Here is a 27,892-nt window from a genome sequence, read left to right as displayed (position 1 = left end):
GGGCGCGGCTCTTGCTCGTGCAGTGGAAAAGCAAAACCCGCGCTTCGTGACCTGTGCCAGGGAGGCAGGGGTGGGAAGAGTGAGCTTAAAAATGGGTGTTGCATTCGGGTTATATTAGCACGGTTGGCTACATAGACCACTGGCTGAACCAGTAACCCTGGGAGGCCCTGGGAACCCTGGGGTCTGCCGCTGTCACCGAGCTGATGGCCGCAGCAAAACACCCGAGGTCAGGCGTCTCGAGAGCACCTGAATTTGAATGGCGATGGAACAAATTGCCTGCCACTTCCTTCGGGGTGAACACTGCCGTCAGCTGTCAAGCACGGCGGGGTTTAGCAGTCGGTCGGGAGTCCAGTCGCAGACATTCCTGCAAGTGAAATGCGGTGCAGTACGTCACGTACCCAAATTCCACCGTTGGACCGAGGTGTCGGCGGACGTTTGAACGTCCGTGGAAAGTGTAAAGTGGCAGCGTCATTTCACGCAAAATCGGCGACTGGACAAAACAAATATGGCAAACTGGTTCAAACATCGGGAAATGCTTCGCTGTGCTTTAGGAGTGAGCAAAAAGTGAAGTGAGATTATAGGAATATATTCCCGTGTGAAAACGGTCGGATTTGTGAAACATCTGGAGGGTAACACACCCAGTGCTCAAATACTGCACTGGGTGTTGCGCGCATCGGTTTAAGTGGTCGGGGCAGATACTTTGTATCGTACTCAAAACCTCACGGTTTTTTGTCCTCAGCCAGGTTAAACTCCTCAGCTGTGACCTGTAAAACGTCTGTGTCGGAGGCAGTTGAGAACCCTTGCAGCTATAGCCGAGGTTGAAGAAGTAGTTCATGAGCCCAGACCAGATTTATCACTTGTAGTCTGTACCACCTGAAGTTGGCATCGCATCGTGGGGAGCGGTAGTGCAGCGGTCGGTGCTCTGCGCTACGAATCCTGCGACCCGGGTTCGATTCTTTCTCACAGCTAACACCAGGTGACGATTATCTGAACCGGTCCTGGGCCTCAGCGAGGCCGATTCTGCCTCATGAGTACCTGGTGCGGTGTTTAAACATAGCCACTGGGGAGACAAAGGCGGCCGGGCGTGATGCTGGCCACCCACGCCTGAGTGTGCCGTTCCAGCCTTCATTGGTGCCACTCACTCGCAGCACTTGCCCCACAATAGTCTTAAGGCGACACGGGGTGTCTTTGTTTGGGAATCACATTAGCCGTTACAATTCTTTGTGTGACCAATATCGGATAATTATTGCAATACCCATTTAAAATGAATGGAGCTATCGTGTAATTCGCAATTCTAGGTATGTAAATCAAATCGGGCTCTGCTCAATGGACTAAAGATGCAAAGCCTCTTAATTAACGGAGGGCATGACAGAATGATTCAACTGGATTAATTGACTGGCCAATTGATCTGTCATGTCTAACGTCGAGGTTTTCTGTGCGTGTGGGAACTCACTGAAAATAGTCAAAAATTAATCTGTCCCAGGAAACATTTTAACAATTTATTTGGTAGCCAGTCATTCATCCTTTGGTGACCGAATTTTAAATGTCAATAAAAAGCCGTGTTCAGATTATGAATATATAATACATTGTCTCAAACATCAAGTTTTATTTTGCTAACCTTACTAAGTATTATAGTTTTTCTTGTAACGCCATAACCTAATATCAATGTGTTCTACTGAGAATTACTAAACTTAACTGTGAAAGTTCTTGTCCGTAAATTTTAATCAGAATATGAAAATAAAAATATTGCAGTGTTATCGTCAACCAATTATTCTATATATAACAAAAATAATCGTATCCTGTGACGGCGTCGCCAATTTTATTTTTGGCCGATTTTTATCCTAGCTTAAACTCGCTCTGATCTTTGTGTCACCAATGACAAGTGTTTATCATGTGCAGCATTGAAGGCAGTTTCATTAATTTTCACTGTCCCAAATGCTTTTTTAAAAAGTGCATATTCCAGTCCCAAAATTTCCCATTTTCATGAATAAAATAACGGAAGACTGTAATCAAAAATGACAGATCTTCGCAGACATTCATACAGCGCGTCCGGACCCGAGTGTTTTCAGCGTTCTTCCTCATTACGGAAGCTTCAAACTCGTGTGTTTGGACAGCGCAGGCGACACGCAGCGTAGGTGTGTGACTACCACAGATGAATGTTTTTTTTTTCTGTCGTCCTGTTAAACATCAGAAGAGGGGGGGAGACAGTGCCAGTAAAACGACGGTGCCAATAACCATCGTGGTGCCCTCCCAGCTTGACGACAGATCCAATCCTGCTGCAGTAGCCACCAGGTGCGTTTTGCTCAGATCCTACCAAGGCATTGCCCACCTGCCGTCTTCTGAATGAAAGTGGTGTGCGGAGCCTTTTCAAGAACGCGCAAAGTCATCACTCCACGTAAAAGTTTGCTACTGTGTGTGGCGGCGGCGGCGGCGTAGCTACCCAGTTCGCTAACGTGATCCTTGCCTGTGGGGGTATATGACAAACGCCGTCAATCGCCGTTCTGATGCAACGCGTCTCTCGCGTTTTCCTTGAAGGAAAAGTGACGAGCATAAAAAATACGACTCCTCAATGGAAATGTTGACACACTCGCACGCGTGAAATTGTGAGGTGTAAAGGACTGGTTGGTTCCACATTTTATCCCACTAAACGTGCTCCAGGACTGTAAACTAATTATTTTGTGATGCTCACGCTTTAGCAGTGTGGTGCACAAAAACACGAAATATGTTCCGTGTCAATAACACCGTGGCCTTCAAAGTGAAATATACAATAACACATACATCATTGATATAAATTATGGATTTAAAGCGATGATTTGTGCTATGAAAGGCCTGTAATGTCACCTGTAATATATATTTTTTTAAAGCCACCGTGTTATTGAGGAATGTGTACTCTATGAACTCATACCCCAATTCTGCAAAGCACTGCAGCATGCATGCCTTGCGGCCCCCACATCGCATGTACAATGCTCTCAGCCATGTCCAGACCACCAGCTTAAGAGCTAGAATGTATTATTTAGGCCACTATGCAGAAAAAAATGTAATTATGACCCTAAACTGTAAAAGGTCAATGAATCATGAAGGGTGTTGGATCATTTTAAATAATGAAGATAACATTTTTTAATTTGCGGCAAGTTGACATAAAACCACTTCAATTCCACTCCAAAAAAGCCACAACTTCTGACGTAACGAAAATAAACTCGCACTCAATAGCACTGCGGCCTTGAGAAACGTACACAGGAGGTGACATTTCAGGCAATGGCCCTTAACATACTACCGACCTCTTGCCTACGTGTTGCGCTGTAACGCGTTGTTCTTTCAAGGCCACGGTGGTATTGACAAGCGTTTGATTGTTTTGTGATTTTTCGCGCTGTTGCCATCGCTGCGGTACTGGCTGCGGCAGCGTCGCCACCCAGATAATTTGTTTTTACTCCGGAAGGACGTAATTCTGAAGCAAACCCAAGTTTTAAATCTACGTCGTCGATAAGAACCGTCTTTTTGGCGACTTGAGATGTCGGTGGCACGCACTGTGATCCATGTCCGCCGTTTATATGGTTGTGAATTTTTGTTAATTCTCTCCACCTCCCCTCCCCCCAAAATAACTGCTGTCAGAGGATCTGTGTTTGTAGACTTATTGCCAAGCCATTCTCTGCGCACAATTTCTCGCACCTCTCAGTCACGGCGCCAATAATGCAGCAGCATCTGAGTGGTGAAACAATAACGTTTGTTTTTTTCATCTCCTGCGACTCCGCTCGTTTCAACCCGCCCTGCAATAATGATGATTCCTGTAGCCTTGTAGAGTTTCACGAGTTTCTGACGCACATTCAAAAACGTGGCCAAATGAATGTTTTTTATTCAACCAAAATGGCCTCGCCGAGTCTATCTCTGAAGGGGGGGGGTCCTGGTTTGGCAATCTTGTGGCCACTTATTTGAACACGACTAAGGGGAAAAAATCAAATCGGTACCCAGAGAACCCATCACATATGGGTGGATATAACACTGAAACTCAAACAATGGATTTCTAAGATTCCTCGATGTGCTTCCTCCAGGCAGCTTGAGACGAGTTGTTAAACCACCACTGCTGGTGTAGGCTTATTTGGTTGTGCCGCTGTACAGCTCCCCCCCCCCCCTTTTTTTGGGGGGGGGGGGGTCGTGCTGCTACGTGTTTGTTAGGCACAATGTCCGACGTTTCGCTCCATGTGCTGGGAGCTTCTTCATGAACATGCTGTTCAGGAACTGAAGACGCTTCCACCGCTCGCAGCGAAACGTCGGACATCGTGTGTTGGGCAACAAACGGCGGCACAACCCGAACGCGCGTTTTAACTTCCCACGTGGCCACAGGCCTCCATCACAGAGAGACGCCAAACTTCAATGGGGCCCCTCACTGTTAAATATCAGCGGCGGCCTTTCTCTTGGTTAAATAAAGACCGTCCACGTGGCATACGCCACACACACACACACACGTATGCACAAGCACACTACTATATAACAAGGTGCCATCAACTTGTTTTGTTTTGCTTCTGCCTTGGTAAGAACGTGTATTGTTCACAGCTAATGGGGATCCCTATCAGCTGAACCGCAATGTGAGTGAGACAACCGCTATCCCACCCACCGCCCTCACGCCCGTGCACGATGCAATTACATTCTGGGTTTGTTGCGTGTGCAAGGGGGGGGGGAACTCCCTCCTCTTAACCAACCCCCTCCACCCAACACTGCTTTGCCCATGGATGGTTCAAATTAGCGCACGACGAGATTTAACGAAAAATAATAATAAAAACAAATATTCCAGCACCGCAAGTGGCGTCCGCGTGTCCTGTGTCTCTTGCCTCACTGGGAACATTGGCAGCTGCTGTCTCTCTCCGTATTCGCTGCCCGCGGTCGAAGTGTCCACTCTGGGTGTTGTGTCGATGCGTTTCGATCTCGCCGTCGACCGCCCCAAGTGGCCATGCCCCGAGGGCCAACTCCACCTCGGCTCCAGAACAACGGGGTCAGCGACCTGAGGCTCCCGCCTGCGGCTCTTGACATTCGAATTGAAACAAAATATATGGCTCTTCTAATTATTTTTGTTTTGCCACATAGAAAAAAAAAAGTGGCTGCTCTTGATTTTGGTTTCAGACCCCTGCTCTGGACTGCGCTTGGCTAAAGCGGCCCATTGATACCGCACTGCTGATGATTCGGAGCACGGGCGAAACCTGCCCCCCCACCTGCATCGTCAAAGGCCAGTCTCCTGGCTGTAAACAATCGAGACTTGGTGGCAATCCTCTGGACGGTTCTGAAACCAACCAACAAGAAAAAAAACACTGGAACACGACGACAAAGATACGGCGCGCCCTCCGATTTGCCGGGATAATTCGAGACAATAAATCGGCACACAACACGCCGCCTCCTTCCCATAGTCGTGTCTTCACGTATCAACAAAAAAAACTCAAGTACTTTCCCCATCGGCCCACGCGGCCTTCTGGGAGTGCAACTTATCAACAGCATTTGGGGGGGGGGGGGCACATTTTACCCCCACCAAAACGTGAACCTTGCCCATCCACTGTGATGCACCCATTTAAACTGCTGGGTTGGACAGAGGCGGACTTGTGATTTAAGGTGTTTGCATCGTCGTTTTTATGCAATTTGAATTTCATACACTTGATCTATTTTAAATTAGCAACTCGTTTTTTTGTATTGATTGTTGTAACTTTATATGATGCCCGTGCCCCTACTGGACCATCTGTGTGGGGAAAAAACCAAAAAGAGCTTCACAGCTCATCGAATTTCTCCAAAGATAAAGATCCTGAACAGAGTTGCCCTCCGGTAGCGGCACCTGGGGATGCTGCCATGGTGCGAGGCTGGGGGACCGTGCACTCACGACGTAGAGGTCGCAGGTTCGACCTCGTGTAACCACAAGAAGTATTGCACTTTCACAGACGAGGTAAATGGCCCACGATATATTTAGGTCTAAAAAAGGACGGGCTAGTTTCTCTGTTCGACCCGTGGATTCTGCACGCATCTGCAAGTCAGCTGCTCCGTTGTCACCGGCTCGGCAGCCTTTGCAAATCCACCGCTGGACGGAGGCCTTCTACCGTGGCCGTGTTCGATCATGGTGGCTGTTTGACCATACTTCACCACGCCTGGCAGTGCGTGTTTGACTGGTGCAGAGGGGAGAAACTCACAATTGCACATCCGATTAGCGCGGTTTTGGCTACGTACGGTGTGAAAAAAGTTCACCATAAATACCACCCACACTCAACACTGCCCCTCTGATTAGCACGGTTGGCTGCGTAGTGTGAAATAAGTTTAACGTACATACCGCCCAGACACAACAATGTCCATAGACTCGGCACTGCCCCTCCGATTAACGCGGTTGGCTACGTACGGTGTGAAAGGAGTTCAACATTACATAGCGCCCATAGACTCAACAATGTCCATAGACTCGGCACTGCCCCTCCGATTAACGCGGTTGGCTACGTACGGTGCGAAAAAAAGTTCAAATTACATACACATACAGCTGGTTTCAAGGTTCAGATACCACTTCGCCAATGGTGTAGGCCTTTGCCGCGGATGATAAACCGGAGCTGTGGTGTTTTATAGCGAGGTTCACCAACCGCTCCGCCACCGCTCACGACAACGCGCATCTGGTGCAAAAAAAAAAAATCAAATCACGATTCCATTATTTTAAATGGAATTATATACGATCACTCTAAGAAACATTTGCGATTAAAATCCATTAGCTTTTTTTTTTTTTTACTCCAAGCAAATATTGCTCTCACGGCCACGAGTGAACGTCGCAGTAATGGGATAACTAAACTACGACAAAAAAAAATACCGATCACGGAATCGATTCGCGCTGCTAAATCGTAGCGATTCATAGAATCAATACTCGGCGAGTCCTTTTGTAAGTCTAAGATATAGAATGTTTGTACACACGCGCGGTCGTGTGCGTTTGCTCTGTAAGGTGCCAATCGACGCCAGGGACGCCCTTGCAATCGGGATGGTTCCATCTCAAGCGAGTTTCCAGGCAAAATATTTCAATGAAACAAAATAACTCCCAAGTCGTCTCCACCACCACCATCACCACCACCACAAACTTCACCGTCATGACCACCAACTCCTCCACCACAACATCATCACCACTGCTACCACCGTCACGACCACTTCCAACTTTCACACCAACGCCACCACCAAAAACTCCACCACCCTCAAGCCTCAGGGTTCCTGCACTGAGGGTTCACCCCCTGCCCCAGCCACAGCAGCCTGGCTAAGGGAACCTGCTGCTGCCGCCGCTGCTGCTGCTCCTGCTGATGCTGCCGCAGCAGGGGTTGAGGAAGCAGCGAGCGGTGGCGATGGAGGAGAGGGGGGCGGTGGTCGCCCCTCGAAGTGAGCCTGGATCTGCTCGAGGGATCGGCCTTTGGTTTCGGGAAGGGCGACGATCGTCAGCACGAACCCGGCGGCACACACGCTGGCGAAGAACCAGAACGTGCCGGGGAAACCCAACCACTCCTGGACACGGTGGGGGTGGCGGGGCACAAAGGGAACGTCACAGTGGGGACACGGGGGGGAGGGAATCCATAGTATGAGCGCGAGAACGGGATTACGGCCCTGGTGATCGTGGTGGTGGTACTGGTGATGAGTCGTGTTACAGCTGAGAATTCTATAGAGGTGATGGTGTTGGTATGAGTGGTGGTGCTGGTTTAAGTGGTGATGGTGGTAAGTGATGGTGACGGTGGTTGTGGTGCTGTAGGTATGAGTGGTGGTGGTGGTGGTATTGGTTGGCACTGTTATTGCTGAAAATGTCTGTAGTGATGCTGATATTGGGGATGTTGCGAGTGCGAGCAATGATGGTGGCGGTAATCTTGGGTGTTTTTGACGGTGCCCACGATGTTGTTGGTGCTGCGAATAGTAACGGCGGCGCTGTTGCCGGTGCTGCTGACGACGCCATGATGCTCACGATGACGCACAAGGTGATGCCGAAGGTCTGATAATGCTGACGACGCCCATAACGTCCATGATGTTGACGGTGATGGTGATGATGGTGGTGATGATGGTGATGTTGATGGCGGCGCTGTACGTACGTACTTTTAAAGTCTTTCGCGCCGTACGAAGCCAACCGCGCGAAATCGGGAGGTGCGGGAAATCGGGAGGTGTGGGTGAATAATTTTGATGCCGATGATGATGACTGCAATACTCATACTACTGCTGCTGATGTTGGCAGGAAGAATTTTGATGATGCTGCTTCCACTTATTCTGCTGCTGATGATGATGATGCTGATGATGATGATGCTGATGATGATGTGGCTGATCCTGCTGCTGGTGATGATGCTGCTGCCGATGATGATGCTGCTGGTGATGCTAATGACAATGATGCTGGTGATGATGATGATGTGGCTGGTGATGCTGCTGCCGCCGCCACCGATGATGATGATGATGCTGCTTCCGCGCGGCCCGCTTCTCACGCTGAAGTCGTGGAACTCCTTGGTGACGACGAACGCCGAGATCCAGTTGACGGCGACGCACACGCCGCTCGCGACACCCCTCCAGCGCACGGGGAACACCTCGGACATCACGATCCAGGGGATGGGACCCCAGCCCAGCGAGAAGCCTGCAACAGGTGGGACACGGGGAGGCGGGGGGGCACACGGGGGGACACGGTGAGACAATGCAAGGGGACGCCGCAATCCAGGGGATTTTGTCCTCGTGTGTGGGGGATCTTTGTCCTTGTGTGTCCGTGTCTTTGTGTGTGTGCGTGCGTGTAAGTATCGCCATTGGGGAGACAAAGGCGGCCGGGCACGGTGCCAGCAACCCGTCACATTCGTGTGCCCCATTCCGGCCTTCATCAGGTGCCGCTCGCTAACGGCACTTGTCCCCCCGACGAGTCTGTTGAAAGGCCACGCGGGGGACCTTTGTCTTTGCGTGCGCCCGCACCTACGATGTAGACCAGCATGCTGGCGAGCGCCAGCCAGCCGAGCGAGCCCGTGCTCGCCCCCTCCATCGCCAACCCATGGTCCGGGGCCCCGCCGGCGTACGGCAATGCAAGGTCCGTGGCGCCCAGCGTCCCGTTGCCGTCCGACCCCGTCAGCTTGAAGTAGGCCCCAAACGCCGCGGCGCTGCCGGCCATGATGAGTCCTGGCAGCGGGGCGGGGTGAGGGGGAGAGGGGGTAAGGCGGGGGGTGGGGAGGGGAGAAATTAAACCCAAAAACTAAACTATTTTTATTATATATTCTTGGTTCTTTCGGTAAAGTCACCACGTAGAAGGGAAACGATAAAATAAGAAAAATATAAAACGATAAAATTCTCACGACGTTTCGACTGCAACACAAGCAGTCATCATCAGGTGTGAAAGCCACAGCAAGATTTTTTTTTTATTATACCAGGTAAGGCCCCAGTGAGCTTCCATGTAGCTCTTTTTCAGAAGCGACCTGGCTTTCACAAACGACCGCTGAACCACGTGGCTTGTCATCATCACGTGGAAATTGATCGCGGCAGCCAAATACTCTAAACCATGACCTCATCTCCCGTCTCGAGCTCTGCGAAATCGTGACCGGCACGTGATGCCGCCTCCTCTCCTTTGCCGCCGTGCCAATTATTTCGTGTTCTTTACAACTTTACAGCCTTCGTAAATAACAGCAGCAGCAGCAGAGAGAGAGAGAGAAGCCTTAAATCTGTTTCCCTTTGTGTTAGCCACAAACACAGCACGATACACAAACCACGTGTGGGGAAAATGACTTCAACGCTCATAGTATGAGCAACGTTGCCAAAAGAACACCACTGTTCCCAACAATGAATGATATTCGTCTATAAACTATTTTTTTGTTACTTTACCAGTTAAGGCCCGCTAGCTATTTTTCAGAAGCGACCTGGCTATTACAAACGATAGCACAGCGAAGTGGCTTATCATCACGTGGAAATGTATAGCAGCCAAATGTTCTAAACGCGCGTTTCTAAATGTGGAGAAAAAGCAGAGGACCCGGAGAAAAATCCACGCAACCACAGGGAGAGAGAGAGAGATGCAAACTCCAAATATACAGCAGCAGGCATCAGGGTCAGGATCGAACCCACGACCTCCTGTACACCAGGCGAGGTAGTTAACATCTCCTAGTCACCGTGATGATGATGAGAGAGAGAGACACGCAAACTCCAAATATACAGCAGCAGGCGTCAGGGTCGGGATCGAACCCACGACCTCCTGTACACCAGGCGAGGTAGTTAACATCTCCTAGCCACCGTGGTGATGATGAGAGAGAGAGAGAGAGACGCACACTCCAAATATACAGCAGCAGGCATCAGGGTAAGGATCGAACCCACGACATCCTGTATACCAGGCGAGGTAGTTAACATCTCCTACCCACCGTGATGATGATGAGAGAGAGAGACACGCAAACTCCAAATATACAGCAGCAGGCATCAGGGTAAGGATCGAACCCACGACCTCCTGTATACCAGGCGAGGTAGTTAACATCTCCTAGCCACCGTGGTGCCCAGTGCTATCGTTCTCACAGTTGCGTTGCCCGAAGGCCCCGCAACAGATCACAACTGTGGCAAATTTCGCCTGATCAGGCCAGTTGTTGTTGTCATCGTTGTTGTTGTCGTTGTAATCGCCCAGCGAGACGTCACGGTAGACAAATTGTAAATGTTGTTGTGGGTTTTACTCTCCAACACAAGAGCGGCGAGTGCTGAAGTCGTTAAATAATTGACGCCTTTTGTTTACGTGACACAACCTTGCTAATTGGCTGTGTCGGGTGGTGGTGGGTTCACGACACGTTTATACGTGTGATCGGGTCATGCCCGCTGCGCGTGTTGTTCGGCGCGACGTCCGACGTTTCGCTTGCGCGTGCCGGAAGCATCGGCAGCTTCGTCACCCTCCCCACCACCACCCCCGTTTCTCTCGCCAAGCAGGCCGGGCACAGGCCCCGAGGTGACGTCACTGAGTGGCGGGCGGCGGCTGTCGCTGTTTGTTGCTGCTGGGGCTGTCACGCAGACGCTGTAGTGCGAGTCGGCGGAGTGAGAGAATGAGAGGGCGAGTGAGTGAAATCACGAGAGTGTGAGGAGTGAGAGAGTGGGAGAGTGAGAGAGTGAGTGAGTGAAATCACGAGAGTGTGAGGAGTGAGAGAGTGAGAGGGTGAGTGAGTGAGAGGGTGAGTGAGTGAAATCACGAGAGTGAGGTGAGAGAGTGAGAGGGTGAGTGAGTGAGTGAGTGAAATCACGAGAGAGAGAGTGAGGTGAGAGAGTGAGAGGGTGAGTGAGTGAGAGGGCGAGTGAGTGAGTGAAATCACGAGAGAGAGAGTGAGGTGAGAGAGTGAGAGGGTGAGTGAGTGAGAGGGCGAGTGAGTGAGTGAAATCACGAGAGTGAGGTGAGAGAGTGAGAGGGTGAGTGAGTGAGAGGGCGAGTGAGTGAATCACGAGAGAGAGTGAGGTGAGAGATTGAGAGTGAGAGAGTGAGAGATGAGTGAGTGAAATCACGAGAGTGAGGTGAGAGTGAGAGATTGAGAGAGTGAGTGAGTGAGTGAAATCACGAGAGTGAGAGATTGAGAGAGTGAGAGGGTGAGTGAGTGAAATCACGAGAGAGAGTGAGGAGTGAGAGTGAGAGAGTGAGAGGGTGAGTGAGATCACGAAAGAGAGTGAGGTGAGAGAGTGAGAGTGTGAGTGAGTGAGAGGGTGAGTGAGTGAAATCACGAGAGAGTGAGGTGAGAGTGAGAGATTGAGAGAGTGAGAGAGTGAGTGAAATCACGAGAGTGAGAGAGTGAGAGGGTGAGTGAGTGAAATCACGAGAGAGAGTGAGGTGAGAGTGAGAGATGAGAGAGTGAGAGGGTGAGTGAGTGAGTGAAATCACGAGAGAGAGAGTGAGGTGAGAGTGAGAGATTGAGAGAGTGAGAGGGTGAGTGAGTGAAATCACGAGTGAGAGAGTGAGAGGGTGAGTGAAATCACGAGAGAGTGAGGTGAGAGTGAGAGATTGAGAGAGTGAGAGAGTGAGTGAGTGAAATCACGAGAGAGTGAGGTGAGAGTGAGAGATTGAGAGAGAGAGTGAGTGAGTGAAATCACGAGAGAGAGTGAGAGAGTGAGTGAAATCACGAGAGAGTGTGAGGTGAGAGATTGAGAGAGTGAGAGAGTGAGAGGGTGAGTGAGTGAAATCACGAGAGAGAGTGAGGTGAGAGATTGAGAGAGTGAGAGGGTGAGTGAGTGAAATCACGAGAGAGTGAGGAGTGAGAGTGAGAGAGTGAGAGGGTGAGTGAGTGAAATCACGAGAGAGAGTGAGGTGAGAGTGAGAGATTGAGAGAGTGAGAGAGTGAGTGAAATCACGAGAGTGTGAGGTGAGAGATTGAGAGAGTGAGAGAGTGAGAGGGTGAGTGAGTGAAATCACGAGAGAGTGAGGAGTGAGAGTGAGAGAGTGAGAGGGTGAGTGAGTGAAATCACGAGAGAGTGAGGTGAGAGATTGAGAGAGTGAGTGGGTGAGTGAGTGAAATCACGAGAGAGTGAGGAGTGAGTGAGAGATTGAGAGAGTGAGAGATTGAGTGAGAGGGTGAGTGAGTGAGTGAAATCACGAGAGAGAGTGAGGTGAGAGTGAGAGATGAGAGAGTGAGAGGGTGAGTGAGTGAGTGAGTGAAATCACGAGAGAGAGTGAGGTGAGAGTGAGAGATTGAGAGAGTGAGAGGGTGGGTGAGTGAGTGAGTGAGTGAAATCACGAGAGAGAGTGAGGTGAGAGTGAGAGATTGAGAGAGTGAGAGGGTGAGTGAGTGAAATCACGAGTGAGAGTGAGAGAGTGAGAGGGTGAGTGAAATCACGAGAGACAGTGAGGTGAGAGTGAGAGATTGAGAGCGTGAGAGAGTGAGTGAGTGAAATCACGAGAGTGTGAGGTGAGAGATTGAGAGAGTGAGAGAGTGAGAGGGTGAGTGAGTGAAATCACGAGAGAGTGAGGTGAGAGATTGAGAGTGTGAGAGAGAGAGTGAGTGAGTGAAATCACGAGAGTGTGAGGTGAGAGATTGAGAGAGTGAGAGAGTGAGGGGGTGAGTGAGTGAAATCACGAGAGTGAGGTGAGAGATTGAGAGAGTGAGAGGGTGAGTGAGTGAAATCACGAGAGAGTGAGGAGTGAGAGTGAGAGAGTGAGAGGGTGAGTGAGTGAAATCACGAGAGAGAGTGAGAGTGAGAGATTGAGAGAGTGAGAGAGTGAGTGAAATCACGAGAGAGAGTGAGGTGAGAGTGAGAGATTGAGAGAGTGAGAGGGTGAGTGAGTGAAATCACGAGAGAGTGAGGAGTGAGAGTGAGAGAGTGAGAGGGTGAGTGAGTGAAATCACGAGAGAGAGTGAGGTGAGAGTGAGAGATGAGAGAGTGAGAGGGTGAGTGAGTGAGTGAAATCACGAGAGAGAGAGTGAGGTGAGAGTGAGAGAGTGAGAGGGTGAGTGAGTGAAATCACGAGTGAGAGAGTGAGAGGGTGAGTGAAATCACGAGAGAGTGAGGTGAGAGTGAGAGATTGAGAGAGTGAGAGAGTGAGTGAGTGAAATCACGAGAGAGTGAGGTGAGAGTGAGAGATTGAGAGAGAGAGTGAGTGAGTGAAATCACGAGAGAGAGTGAGAGAGTGAGTGAAATCACGAGAGAGTGTGAGGTGAGAGATTGAGAGAGTGAGAGAGTGAGAGGGTGACTGAGTGAAATCACGAGAGAGAGTGAGGTGAGAGATTGAGAGAGTGAGAGGGTGAGTGAGTGAAATCACGAGAGAGTGAGGAGTGAGAGTGAGAGAGTGAGAGGGTGAGTGAGTGAAATCACGAGAGAGAGTGAGGTGAGAGTGAGAGATTGAGAGAGTGAGAGAGTGAGTGAAATCACGAGAGTGTGAGGTGAGAGATTGAGAGAGTGAGAGAGTGAGAGGGTGAGTGAGTGAAATCACGAGAGAGAGTGAGGTGAGAGATTGAGAGAGTGAGTGGGTGAGTGAGTGAAATCACGAGAGAGTGAGGAGTGAGTGAGAGATTGAGAGAGTGAGAGATTGAGTGAGAGGGTGAGTGAGTGAGTGAAATCACGAGAGAGAGTGAGGTGAGAGTGAGAGATGAGAGAGTGAGAGGGTGAGTGAGTGAGTGAGTGAAATCATGAGAGAGAGTGAGGTGAGAGTGAGAGATGAGAGAGTGAGAGGGTGAGTGAGTGAGTGAGTGAAATCATGAGAGAGAGTGAGGTGAGAGTGAAAGATTGAGAGAGTGAGAGGGTGAGTGAGTGAGTGAAATCACGAGAGAGAGTGAGGTGAGAGTGAGAGATTGAGAGAGTGAGAGGGTGAGTGAGTGAGTGAGTGAAATCACGAGAGAGAGTGAGGTGAGAGTGAGAGATTGAGAGAGTGAGAGGGTGGGTGAGTGAGTGAGTGAGTGAAATCACGAGAGAGAGTGAGGTGAGAGTGAGAGATTGAGAGAGTGAGAGGGTGAGTGAGTGAAATCACGAGTGAGAGTGAGAGAGTGAGAGGGTGAGTGAAATCACAAGAGACAGTGAGGTGAGATTGAGAGAGTGAGAGGGTGAGCGAGTGAAATCACGAGAGAGAGTGAGGAGTGAGAGTGAGAGAGTGAGAGGGTGAGTGAGTGAAATCACGAGAGACAGTGAGGTGAGAGTGAGAGGTTGAGTGAGTGAAATCACGAGAGAGTGAGGAGTGAGAGAGTGAGAGGGTGAGAGTAAGAAAGTGAGTGAGGAATGAGTGAGTGTGAGTAAGAAAGTGAGTGAGAGTGATACTGGTAGGAACCTCCTGGTTACACCAGCCCACAGGGGATTATTGTGTCCGTCCGTCCGTCTGTCGTGCATCCAAAAATGGGAGGGGTGGGGCTGGGTGAGGCTGGGCTGGGTGGGGAGGGGCTGGTCACCCCGTGGTGCCCTTATAAAACTCAACGTTTAACCTACTCACGCCGGCTTGTGCCCGCCCTCACAGTCGGGCATAATTGCGGAATACACCACGTGGTGCCGCCGTTGACGCTGGCCATTGACCGAGCAACCCAACGTTCCTACCAGCTCCCTCCGCAGGAATGTGAGTGAGAATGAGTGAGTGAGAGTGAGTAAGAGAGTGAGTGTGAGTAAGAGAGTGATTAAGAGAGTGAGAGTAAGAGAGCGAATGAGAGTAAGAGAGTGAGTGAGAGAGGGAGTGAGTGTGAGTGAGAGTAAGAGAGTGAGAGAGAGTGTGAGTAAGGGAGTGAGTGAGAGAGTGTGAGTAAGAGAGTGATTGAGAGTAAGAGAGTGAGTGAGAATGAGTGAATGAATGAGAGTGCGTGAGAGTGAATGAATGAGTGTGAATGAGAGTGAATGAATGAGAGTGAGTGAGAGTGAATGAATGAGTGAATGAATGAGAGTGAATGAATGAGAGTGAGTAATAGAGCGAGACAGTGAGTCCCGGAGCGCCGGGGCTGGCGACGAACCAGAGAGGCAGAGGAGAAGCTTGCGGCCGGCACGGTCCATGAGGAACCCAGAGAAGAGCGTGACGCCAACCTGCACCGCGGCGATCATCACGGGCGCCTCCGCGCTGTTCTGCACACACGTTACACACGTACACACACGTACACACACATTACACACGTACATGTAACACACGTGCACACACATGTACACACACACGTTACACACATATGTACACACGTACGCACACACACGTACGCACGCACACGCACGCACACGCACGCACGCACGCACACGCACGCACACACACGCACGCACACGCATGCACACACACGTACGAACACGCACGCACACGCACGCGCACGCTACACACATGTACACACGCACACACACACACGCACACACACGTACGAACACGCACGCACACGTTACACACGTCACTCGCCACCGATGTTTCGAACAGCGATTTTCTAATCCCGCACCTCCGATTAGCGTGGCTGGCTACGTACGGCGCGAGAGAAATTCAACACACAAGGACAACAGATCGCCCGTGTAGCCTGAAGAGACTTGTCGGGGCAGGCGCCGCTGGCGAGCGGCGCCCATGGAGGCCGGCACGGCACACCAACGGGATGGGGTCGCTAGGCAACCACGTCCGGCCGCCACCGTCTCCCCACGCTTCACCAGGTGCTCATTTGAGGCCGAGTCGACCCGCGGGAGGCCCGGGACCGGTTCAGAGACACCGAGCCGGAGCCGCTCGTCACAAACGACTTCGTCCGCGTTGTCGCCGCCGTTTCGTGTGCTCGTCAGCTCGCCCCACCTGGATGTGTGCCGCCCTGAAGATGGATTCGGCGTACAGCATCACCGCGTTGATCCCCGAGAACTGCTGCAGCGTCATCAGCAGCACGGTCACGGCCAGCGGCTTGTACAGGACGGGCAAGCGCAGCTCCCTCCAGCTCAGCTGCTCCTACACGGTGGAGGACATCATCATCAGCATCATCATCAGCATCATAATCAGTATCGTCATCAACAGCACGGTCACGGCCAGCGGCTTGTACAGGACGGGCAAGCGCAGCTCCCTCCAGCTCAGCTGCTCCTACACGGTGGAGGACATCATCATCAGCATGATCATCAGCATGATCATCAGCATCATAATCAGTATCGTCATCAACAGCACGGTCACGGCCAGCGGCTTGTACAGGACGGGCAAGCGCAGCTCCCTCCAGCTCAGCTGCTCCTACACGGTGGAGGACATCATCATCAGCATGATCATCAGCATGATCATCAGCATCATAATCAGTATCGTCATCAACAGCACGGTCACGGCCAGCGGCTTGTACAGGACGGGCAAGCGCAGCTCCCTCCAGCTCAGCTGCTCCTACACGGTGGAGGACATCATCATCATCAGCATGATCATCAGCATCATAATCATTATCGTCATCAACAGCACGGTCACAGCCAGCGGCTTGTACAGGACGGGCAAGCGCAGCTCCCTCCAGCTCAGCCGCTCCTACACGGTGGAGGACATCATCGGCATCATCGTCATCATCAGTATCGTCATCAACAGCACGGTCACAGCCAGCGGCTTGTACAGGACGGGCAAGCGAAGCTCCTTCCAGCTCAGCCACTCCTACACGAAGGGGAGGGACATCATCAGTATCATCATCATCATCAGCAGCATCGTCGTCATCGTCATCATAAGCATCAGCATTGTCATCATAAGCATCGTCATCATTAGCATCATCAGTATTATTATCATAAGCATCATCAGCAGCATCGTCATCATAAGCATCATCGGCAGAATCGTCATCATAAGCATCATAAGCAGCATCGCCATCATAAGCATTATCAGCATAAGCATCATCAGCATTATCATCATAAGCATCATCAGCATTATCATCATAAGCATCATCGGCAGAATCGTCATCATCGGCAGAATCGTCATCATAAGCATCATAAGCAGCATCGTCATCATAAGCATCATCAGCATTATCATCATAAGCATCATCAGCATCATCGGCAGAATCGTCATCATAAGCATCATCGGCAGAATCGTTAGCAGCATCGTCATTATAAGCATTATCAGCATCACCGTCATCATAAGCATTATCAGCATCATTGTCATCATAAGCATTATCAGCATCATCGTCAGCAAATTTGTGCAAGAACGGCTCACTCTTGCAAATGAGACTCCTACCCTGGTTTCTGAACCTGGTCACACAAAATACACTTTCCACTTGAATGGTTCTGCACTGGATGGAGAAGGGGCAATGTTTATTATTACAGTGGCTAGGAGATGTTCACCACCTCGCCTGGTGTACAGGAGGTCGTGGGTTCGATCCCGACCCTGACGCCTGCTGCTGTATATTTGGAGTTTGCGTGTCTCTCTCTCTCCCCCGTGGTCGCGCAAATTTTTCTCCGGGTCCTCCGGTTTTGCCCTCCACGTTTAAAATCGACGTCACGCGTTCAGAATATTTGGCTGCTGTAAATTTCCACGTGATGATGATGATGATGATAAGCCACAATTCGCTGGGCTATCATTCGTGATAGCCCAGGGATCGCTTCGGAAAAATATCTACGTAGCTCAGTTAGTGGGGCCTTACCTGGTAAATTGTTTAGTTTGACTTCATATCATGATGATGACAGTCATGATAATCATGAGGATGGCAATAATTTCAATGATGACGTTGCTGATGACGACGATGAGTGTTCGTGGCGACGGTCGCTGTTCCCCCGTTGATCCCCACGTTCTCCGTTGCCCAGGGAGACCAACGGGATCTCATCTTAACGGAATTTATCACGCGCCTGAACCAAGCTGCTTTGCAAAATAATTAACAACGGTACTACAACAAGTGATAGCCACATAATGAGAATGTGAAGGGGGAACAGTAAAGGTGGTGGTGGTTAGGAGGCGGAGATTAAGGGGTGGGGGGGGTAGTGGGGTGAGCTAGAGGGGTAACAGTGAGTGAGTTGTGAGTTAGGAGCGAAAACTTAAGCGAGCGAAGTGGACCGCTTAATGTGGAGGGGGGAAGTTTGTTCCAGTGATGGGGGTGGTGGGGCGAGAAGAGAGAGAGACAGCGTGGGGTGAGTACAAGGAGGAGGAGGAGAGAGAGTGGATTGAGCACGAGGAGGAGGAAGAGAGGGAGACAGAGTGGGTTGAGCACGAGGAGGAGGAGGAGGAGAAGGAAGAAAGAGACCGGAATGATTGAGAAGGTAGAGGGACGAGATCAGAATCAGAATATTTATTTACACTGCAGGGAAAAATCCGATGAGCTATAAAGCTCTTTTCCACAGATGCCCAGCAGAAGGCGACACGTCGAAAGATCCCAAGAGTGGCGAGATACGGTGGGGCAAGCCCACGACGGGATTTGTAGGCCAGGGTGATGAGGGGGAGGTTAACGACCTGCTGCTGCTGCTGCTGCTGCTGGCCTTGTCGGATGAGCCGAATCTCGGTGCGGACATCGACGGCGCTCCCCCGCAGTACCGTCAGCGCCGCCACGGCCTCCGCTCGGCGCCGGGGGCGGCTCAGCAGGAACCGCGGAGACTCCGGCACGACGGCCACGAGCAGCAGCAGCATCAGCGTGGGCGGCACGGCGCACAGCACGGCCAGCCAGCGCCAGCCCAGGATCAAGCCTCACCAGCGTAGCGGAGGAGGGGGGGGGGGGGGGGGGCGGTGTACGTTGAAAAATTCTTTCGCGCCGTACGTAGCCAACCGTGCTAATCGGAGGTGCGGGGGATGGACAACAAACTAAACACAACAACAGGCAGAGATGATTTAAAAGTGCATTGCTCCCTCGAGTGGCTTCCCAATTGGAAGAGCGTTCCAGACGGCCGCAGGAGCGCATCTGAAAGCGTCGCGCGATGCGGTGACCACCGTCTCTGTTCGATGGTTTGGCCAAACGCCGCCGCTGCTGCTGCTGCGAGGATGACCGGAGTTCACGTGATGCTTCATGCTCCTCGGCGAGATCAGCGAGGTATTGTGCTTCTTTTGCGGCAAGCACTCTGTGTGTAACGTATTCGTTCGGTTACCGTGGCGAGTGTCACTGCACCGAGTATCACGGCGAGTCTGGCGGTGAGTACCGGTGGTACAGAGCGCCACGGTGAGCATCCCCGTGGCGAGCGTGCCACGACTCTCACCGGCGGCGTAGGCCGTGAAGATGCCCAGCACCACCATGAGCTGCATGCAGGAGCCGAGGGCTCCGCGCACCGCTGGGTGAGACACCTCCGAGATGTACACCTGGGGGGTGGGGTGGGGGGTGGGGGGTTAGGGTGGGGGGCAGGGGGCGGCACCGTGCCCATGAGTGGGGGGGCGGGGGGCGCGCGTGAATCTGCATCTGAAATAATTACCGTAAAGCGGAAGGTCGGTGCTGCGTACTGCCCACAAAGACAAGGACGTTGCCTTTGTACGCAAACTCGCGCGTGGGGAGTGGGGGGTGGGGAGTGGTGGGGGGTGGGGTGTGGGGTGGGGGGGGGCACCGTGTCCACTCACGGGCACGACGAGCGACGCGGTGCCCCCCGCTAGCCCCGTGAGGGTGCGGCCCGCGTACAGCGACCCGGGGCTCTGCGCTGTCACCAGCAGCAGCCAGCCGGCCACGAACGGCACCGAGCTCAGCATCAGCGTCGGCTTCCTGCCCAGGCGCTCCACCAGCAGCCCCGCCAGCGGCCCCGCCAACACCGCGCCGATCGTCACCAGCGACTGGGAGACAAGAGGACGGGGCGTGGACGTCACGCGCGTCTACACGCGAGTCACTCACCGCCGATGTTTCCAATGCCGTTCTGAAATCCCGGGACCACCTCCGATTAGCGTGGTTGGCTGTGCACGGTGAGATACAACAGACATACTTACTAAAACAAAACAAAGATCCCCCACGTAGCCTCCAACAGACTGTTGGTGCAAGTGCTGTTGGCGTGTAGCAACTCCTAAGAAGGCCGGCAAGGCACTCGAGGGGGTGGGTGGCCAGCACCACGCCCAGCCGCTTTTGTCTCCCCAGTGGCGATGTTCACACACCGTACCAGGTACTCGTTTGAGGCTGAGTCGACCGAGGGGAGGAGGCCCAAGACCGGTTCAGATAATCGTCACTTGTGTTGGCCGTGAGCGGGAATCGAACTTGGGTCGCCGAGCTCATAGCACAGCGTGCTAACCGCTGCACCACCGCTCTGAGAGAGCCACCCCTGTCACGTAACCATGCACACCCACAGCTATCACTCATCCACACTTAAAACTATTTTTTTTACCATGTTAGGCTCTTTTTCGGAAGCAACCTGGCTATCACATATACAACTAACAAAGTGGCTTATCGTGTGGAAATTTATAGGAGCCAACGTGGAGGGCAAAAACCGGAGGACCCGGAGAAAAATCCACACTACCCCGAGGAGAGATAACACGCAAACTCTAAATACACAGCAGGCGTCATCAGGGTCGGGGTCGAACCCATGACCTCCTGCATACCAGGTGAGGATGTTAATATCTCCTAGCCACCGTGGTAATGATGATGAGAGAAAGAGAGACACACGCTATCTCCAAATTATACAGCAGGCGTCAGGGTCGGAATCGAACCCACGACCTCCTGTATACCGGGCGAGGTAGTTAACATCTGCTAGCCACCGCGGCTCCCACAGAGTGGCCACTCACCCCGAACCACGACACCTGCGCGGGGCTGAGCCTGAGCTGGGCCTGGGGGCTGCGCTCGAGGTCGGGGATGGCCGGGGAGCTGTAACCCAGCGTCAGTCCCAGGCTCAGCGGCCCCAGAGCCGTGCTCAGCACAGCCAAGTACAGGCGCCCGTTCTGCACCTTGCTGCGGTTGGGAAAGATGCGAGGGGGAAGGGGAGGACAGTTGTGAGGAGAGGGGGAGGGGGAAGAAGGAAATGGGAGGAGAGAGGAGGGGAGAGAGGGGATGATGGGGTAGGGGAGGGGTGGAGCAGGTGACCAGACAAAAGAACCACAACTGAAGGAGTGCACCGTGGAACTCCTTCCTGACGTTTTTTTCTTTCAAATCATGCACCGGTGTGCTATTTACGTGGTTCCGTGCAAAGTTGTTTGAAACTCACGTTTTTTTTCCGACCGGCACTATTATTCTGTAAGCCTTGTTTTTTTTTTCCTCTCTCTCTTTCTCTCTCGTCACGTACAGAATTTGAGAGTGCACGTGACTTCCTTTGTTGAGCGGTGCTTTTGGGCCGAGGTCGGCAGGTTCGTCGCAGCCAACACAACAGCGATTATCAGTAGCATAACGAGCTAAAAAAAAACCGAGGGCCTTGAGAAAAATCCACGTGACCACGGGAAGAGAGAGACATGGAAACTCCAAATATACAGCAGGTGTGTAGTTGCAGTTTGCATGACCTCCTTTATACCAGGCGAGGTAGTTAACATCTCCTAGCCACGGCGTGTCAAGGTCGGGATCGAACCCCCTGTTTATCAGGCGAGGGAGATAACATCTCGTGTCAGGGTCAGGAGCAAACCCACGACCTCCTATTTATCAGGCGAGGGAGAAAACGTGTCCTAGCCACCGAGATTTGTTTTAAAAAACTGTGTAAAAAGAGCAAGAAACTAATTTCAAACGCGGTTTAAGTTGTATTTTTTTTATAAAAATGCTTTCATTTAAGTTCCACGTTTTTATTATTTAACTAGAGCAAATTGCGCAAATCAAATATTGGGGAGGGGGGGGAGCCCACCTGACCGATTGCCGCATCCCTTGAGCTGCTTTAAATGTCAACTCTGCGCTATACTTAGCTAATTCATGAACCCCATTGTCAAATCCAGGAAACCTAAGGCGTCCATCTAATTGCCTTTCAACAAGAATTGGAATTGGTGACAAAGCCATGGCTGCTTTTTCCCTCTCTCTCGCCACTCCAGTGCCCGTGGTCTCGGTAACCCACTGGACATCTGTGAAACTACTGGACACCTGTGAAAAAGTGCTTCATAGATCATCGGATTCCTCCAGTATGAATAGATATTCTGATTCTAAACCTGCCCTCCCTCCACCCTGCACACCACTCGTCCCACCCATCACTACCTCTTCCTCCTCTCCTATTCCCAACTTCAAAATAGCTGTTGAAAAAGCTCGTTTGTCGTATTGGCACTGCAGAGTATCGTACACCGGCAGTGAAGTGTCGTATTTTACAACTGCTTTTTGTGTTTGGTTTGCTGTCCTTCTCCCGCACCTCCAATGATGACGGTTAGCTATGTACGGCACGAAAGAAGTTCAACTTGCATATACCTACCCTACTCAACTGCTCGGCAACTCAACTCTCAGCCGCTTGCCTACCCGCTCCACTCAATCGTTCATTCACTCACTTACCTACTCGCCTGCGAAATAAGTTCAACACACATACGTATGCGTTGTGTGCGCATGCGACGTCGCACCTGTAGTATTGCTCCACCACGTGCGGATCCAACTCTCCTTCTCCCTCATCCTCCTCGTCGTCACCTCCTCGCTCTTCCAGCGGCCCGCCACTGCCACCAGCACGTGAGCCCAGAAGCGGCTCTTTCATGGAGTCGCTCGCTTCTCCTCCTGCTGCTCCGATGATTCCACCCCTCCCCTCCATCTCTCGTCTCCCTCCCTCCCTCCCACACCGACAAACTAAACCACAAACACATGGTGGCTCAGAGTTCAGACAGCTGAGCTGGCATCGCTGGGATCATGTGTTCGAAAACAAGTGTAGCAGAGTTGGGTCACCAATTGCTGCGTACAAATATAAAAACATCAGCCATTAACAATCCATACTCTTTGGTTCTTTCGGTAAAGTCACGTAGAAAAATAATAATAGATCGCGACGTTTCGATTACCGAAAGAACCAAAGAGTATGGATTCCTGCAGTCACGAAAGCTTCAAATCAAGATTGTTATCAACCCACTGCTGAAGGCATCCCTCCGATTTGCCCCCGCACCTCCGATTAGCACGATTGGCTACATATGGTGCGAAAGAAGTGCAACATACATACTGCCCATAGACTCAACACTGCCCATAGACTAACACTGCCCATAGACTAACACTGCCCATAGACTAACACTGCCCATAGACTCAACACTGCCCACAGACTCAATACTGCCCATAGAACTAACACTGCCCATAGACTCAACACTGCCCATAGACTAACACTGCCCATAGACTAACACTGCCCATAGACTAACACTGCCCATAGACTAACACTGCCCATAGACTAACACTGCCCATAGACTAACACTGCCCATAGACTAACACTGCCCATAGAACTAACACTGCCCAAAGACTCAACACTGCCCATAGACTAACACTGCCCATAGACTAACACTGCCCATAGACTAACACTGCCCATAGACTCAACACTGCCCATAGACTCAACACTGCCCATAGACTAACACTGCCCATAGACTCAACACTGCCCATAGACTCAACACTGCCCATAGACTCAACACTGCCCATAGACTCAACACTGCCCACAGACTCAACACTGCCCACAGACTCAACACTGCCCACAGACTCAACACTGCCCATAGACTCAACACTGCCCATAGACTAACACTGCCCATAGACTAACACTGCCCATAGACTAACACTGCCCATAGAACTAACACTGCCCAAAGACTCAACACTGCCCATAGACTAACACTGCCCATAGACTAACACTGCCCATAGACTAACACTGCCAATAGACTCAACACTGCCCAGACTCAATACTGCCCATAGAACTAACACTGCCCAAAGACTCAACACTGCACCTTCGATTAGCACGGTTGGCTACGTACGGTGCAAAATAAGTTAAACATAGCGTACATACATAAAATAAACACTGTCGGATATTTTTTTACATAACAATAGTTTTTTAAGAGTGAACTATAGAATTAAACTGGTTACAAACGATAGCTCAACGAAGTGGCGTATCATCATCACGTGGAAAGTTATTGCAGCCAAATACTCTAAACACGTGATGTTGATTATAAATGTGGAGGGGAAAACCGGAGGGCCCGGAGAATTAGTCCCCGTGACCACGAGGAGAGAGAGAGACACCGCAAACTCCAAATATACAGCAGCAGCAGGCGTCAGGGTCGGGATCGAACCCACAACCTCCTGCACACCAGGCGAGGTAGTTAACATCTAGCCACCGTGATGATGATGATGATGAGAGAGAGACACGCAAACTCCAAATATACAGCAGCAGCAGGCGTCAGGGTCGGGATCGAACCACGACCTCCTGCACACCAGGCGAGGTAGTTAACATCTCCTAGCCACCGTGATGATGATGATGATGAGAGACAGACAAGCAAACTCCAAATATACAGCAGCAGGTGTCAGGGTCGGGATCGAACCCACGACCTCATGTACACCAGGCGAGGTAGTTAACATCTCCTAGCCACCGTGATGATGATGAGAGAGAGACACCGCAAACTCCAAATATACAGCAGCAGGCGTCAGGGTTGAGATCGCACCCACGACCTCCTGTATACCAAGCGAGGTAGTCAACATCTCCTAGCCACCGTGATGATTATGATGAGAGACGCAAACTCCAAATATACAGCAGCAGGCGTCAGGGTCGGGATCGAACCCACGACCTCCTGTACACCAAGCGAGGTAGTCAACATCTCCTAGCCACCGTGATGATGATGAGAGAGACACCGCAAACTCCAAATATACAGCAGCAGGCGTCAGGGTCGGGATCGAACCCACGACCTCCTGTAACCCAGGCGAGGTAGTCAACATCTCCTAGCCACCGTGATGATGATGATGAGAAAGATACACACAAACTCCAAATATACAGCAGCAGGCGTCAGGGTCGGGATCGAACCCACGACCTCCTGTACACCAGGCGAGGTAGTCAACATCTCCTAGCCACCATGATGATGATGAGAAAGATACACACAAACTCCAAATATACAGCAGCAGCAGGCATCAGGGTCGGGATCGAACCCACGACCTCCTGTACACCAGGCGAGGTAGTTAACATCTCGTCAACGCGGCGAAGTGGAGTGTTTGGCGTCGTGGTGATCACACCGGACTATCAATCCAGCCTACCTGAGTTCGATTCCCCGGACGAGGCTAATATCGGTGGTATAAGAATCGGTCCATAAACCCGCATCGACCAGTGCGGTGAAGTATGGTCAAACATCCAGAGAAGGCGTAGTAGGGACTCCTTCATATAGCAGTGGGTGACAACGTTGGGCTGTTATGATCAATTAAGTAATTTTAATAGCCCTTAAAACAATGATCACAACGTATTGATTGTGTCAATTTTTAAAGAGTTAAATAAAATATCTGCTTAAAAACCCACAGGCGAACAGTACTCGTATGTGTAGGCAGCACTGTTGCCGGTAGTATACATTCCACGTTACTATGACGGAGGCCAGGACATCCTTACCTTTTGACGGATAAAGTCCAGGATGACGATAATATAAATTAAAGCGTCTCGGTGGAAATTCCACGTTTCCGTGACGGAAGCCAGCCTCTCCACAGCACGAGGGCGATTGACTTCCCGCAACGGTAGGTGCCACACCGACGCTTTGCTTCTTTCGGTGAAGTCACGCAGGTAGAGATAAAACGAATCACGACGTTTCGATCGCAACACAAGGGATCTCCATCAGGTGGAACAACCACAGCAAGAAAATACCGAAGTAGGCGAGAGAGCTGACCGTGGCAAGAGGTTATATAGGTACGAGAAAGGGGGGGGAGAGACTTTACCGAAAGAACCAGAGTATGGATTTGTGCAGTCACGAAAACTTCAAGTTTTGGTACCATACCAGTCAACCCCTTATCAGTGCCCTACCTTATCACAGACCAATTCAGAACGTATTTGGTCACCCCGTGCCCCTTTAAAAAGCTCAACGTTCACCCCACAAAGTCCCATCACAAGGGGAAAAACACGAACAAATAAGACACATTGTGTCTGTTTCACTGTACAAGAACACCGAGTAAACCGTGGTGGGTTGACGAGGTATTTTACATTATGGATTATGACGAATGAAGAGGAAAATAAGGCAGCCGAGAGCCAGTCGAAGCGCCAGAGTGGAAATTCCACATTCCCGTGGCCGGTTCCGGCTGCCCATCCAACCACAAACTGTCATTGACGACCCTCACGAAATTCGCCGGGACGCCACCCCCCCCCGACACCCCTCCGAACCAAGCGGCGAGCCCCTCTCGCGGGCAGGGCGCGTCAGGCAAGGCCGAGGGCTTACCGAGGCCCTCACGAAATCGGCCTTGGCAGCATCGGAGGCGGCGACGCGCGCGAGTCGCTGCAGAGCGGCGAACTTGACGCGGCCCTCCCCCCCTTTTGAGGCAGGAGGAGCCCCGAAAACAATTAAATATTTAACTTTATTTTCTTATCGTCTGAGGCGGAGTCGGTTAACCCCCCCCACAACACCGCTTCGAAACTCCAGGGGAGGGCGGATGTAAACAAATTAGCCGCCTCGTGCGTGATTACGTCATCGCGTAAGGACCCATGCGTACGTGATTACGTCACTGTGCGGGTGGTTGCTGCGTGCGTGATTACGTCACCGCGCGGGTGGTTGCTGCGTGCGTGATTACGTCACCGCGCGGGTGGCCCCTGGTGCGTGAATGTCACCGCGCGGGTGGTTGCAGCGTGCGTGATTAAGGCACCGCCCGGGTGGCCCCTGCCTGCGTGATTACGTCACCGCCCGTGTAGCCCCCGCGTGCGTGATTACGTCACCGCGCGGGTTGCACAGGCGGCGTGTCACAACTTCGCGGGCAGTTTCAAAAGTGACGGCAATTTGTGGGTGGTGTGTGGGTGGTGTGTGGGTGGTGTGTGTGGGTGGTGTGTGGAAGGTGTGTGGGTGGTGTGTGGGTGGTGGTGTGTGGGTGGTGTGTGTGTGGGTGGTGTGTGGGTGGTGTGTTTGTGGTGTGTGTGTGGGTGGTGTGTGGGTGGTGTGTGTGGGTGGTGTGTGGGTGGTGTGTGTGGGTGGTGTGTGTGGGTGGTGTGTGGGTGGTGTGTGGGTGGTGTGTGTGGGTGGTGTGTGTGTGGGTGGGTGGTGTGTGGGTGGTGTGTTTGTGGTGTGTGTGGTGTGTGGGTGGTGTGTGGGTGGTGTGTGTGGGTGGTGTGTGGGTGGTGTGTGTGGGTGGTGTGTGTGGGTGGTGTGTGGGTGGTGTGTGTGGGTGGTGTGTGTGGGTGGTGTGTGGGTGGTGTGTGGGTGGTGTGTGTGGGTGGTGTGTGGGTGGGTGGTGTGTGGGTGGTGTGTTTGTGGTGTGTGTGGTGTGTGGGTGGTGTGTGGGTGGTGTGTGTGGGTGGTGTGTGGGTGGTGTGTGTGGGTGGTGTGTGTGGGTGGTGTGTGGGTGGTGTGTGGGTGGTGTGTGGGTGGTGTGTGGGTGGTGTGTGTGTGTGTGGTGTGTGTGTGGGTGGTGTGTGGGTGGTGTGTGTGGGTGGTGTGTGTGTGGTGTGTGTGTGGGTGGTGTGTGGGTGGTGTGTGGGTGGTGGTGTGTGGGTGGTGTGTGTGTGGGTGGTGTGTGGGTGGTGTGTGTGGGTGGTGTGTGTGTGGGTGGTGTGTGGGTGGTGTGTGGGTGGTGTGTGGGTGGTGTGTGGGTGGTGTGCTTGTGGTGTGTGTGTGGGTGGTGTGTGGGTGGTGTGTGGGTGGTGTGTGTGGGTGGTGTGT

General features: G+C 51.8%; 2 protein-coding genes across 4 annotated transcripts; both read right to left on the bottom strand.

Annotated features, from left to right (window-relative positions):
* Positions 1–1,485: 1,485 nt before the first annotated feature.
* Positions 1,486–16,316, bottom strand: LOC142905827 (solute carrier family 2, facilitated glucose transporter member 8-like). Its single transcript, XM_076053021.1, has 5 exons — positions 16,142–16,316; positions 15,348–15,456; positions 8,908–9,108; positions 8,439–8,584; positions 1,486–7,485 (listed from the first exon to the last, which is right to left on the bottom strand). Exons 1-5 carry the CDS (start codon positions 16,217–16,219, stop codon positions 7,192–7,194), a joined length of 828 nt encoding a protein of 275 aa, XP_075909136.1. The 5' UTR covers positions 16,220–16,316; the 3' UTR covers positions 1,486–7,191.
* A 174-nt stretch (positions 16,317–16,490) lies between these two features.
* Positions 16,491–26,701, bottom strand: LOC116955364 (solute carrier family 2, facilitated glucose transporter member 8). 3 transcript variants are annotated; one of them, XM_076053018.1, is made up of 7 exons: positions 26,465–26,701; positions 22,682–22,898; positions 20,954–21,116; positions 19,811–20,017; positions 19,459–19,558; positions 18,725–18,954; positions 16,491–16,699 (listed from the first exon to the last, which is right to left on the bottom strand). In XM_076053018.1, exons 2-7 carry the CDS (start codon positions 22,861–22,863, stop codon positions 16,559–16,561), a joined length of 1,023 nt encoding a protein of 340 aa, XP_075909133.1. In that variant the 5' UTR covers positions 22,864–22,898; positions 26,465–26,701; the 3' UTR covers positions 16,491–16,558. The 3 variants fall into 3 exon arrangements, with proteins under 3 accessions (XP_075909133.1, XP_075909134.1, XP_075909135.1); XM_076053019.1 differs by having other exon boundaries at positions 16,491–16,696; XM_076053020.1 differs by having other exon boundaries at positions 16,492–16,693.
* Positions 26,702–27,892: the final 1,191 nt, after the last annotated feature.

The sequence above is a fragment of the Petromyzon marinus genome, chromosome 59 (assembly GCF_048934315.1).
Source record: "Petromyzon marinus isolate PM22_M1 ecotype Great Lakes invasive population chromosome 59, UKy_Petmar_22M1.pri1.0, whole genome shotgun sequence".
NCBI lineage: Eukaryota > Metazoa > Chordata > Hyperoartia > Petromyzontiformes > Petromyzontidae > Petromyzon > Petromyzon marinus.
This window is presented reverse-complemented; position numbering and strand designations above follow the sequence as displayed.

Bases quoted from the DNA above. Each gene is read 5' to 3' on its own strand.
- LOC116955364 (XM_076053018.1), bottom strand. From the start codon at position 22,863: ATGGAGGGGAGGGGTGGAATCATCGGAGCAGCAGGAGGAGAAGCGAGC. The intron at 20,018-20,953 runs GTGAGTGGCCAC...CTTGTCTCCCAG, and splicing joins CGCAGGTGTCGTGGTTCGGG to TCGCTGGTGACGATCGGCGC. The intron at 19,559-19,810 runs GTGAGTGGACAC...CCCACCCCCCAG, and splicing joins CCGCGTCGCTCGTCGTGCCC to GTGTACATCTCGGAGGTGTC.
- LOC142905827 (XM_076053021.1), bottom strand. From the start codon at position 16,219: ATGACGCTGCAGCAGTTCTCGGGGATCAACGCGGTGATGCTGTACGCC. The intron at 9,109-15,347 runs GTTCGTCGCCAG...CCCCGCTGCCAG, and splicing joins GCTTCTCCTCTGCCTCTCTG to GACTCATCATGGCCGGCAGC. The intron at 8,585-8,907 runs GTGCGGGCGCAC...CACCTGTTGCAG, and splicing joins CATGCTGGTCTACATCGTAG to GCTTCTCGCTGGGCTGGGGT.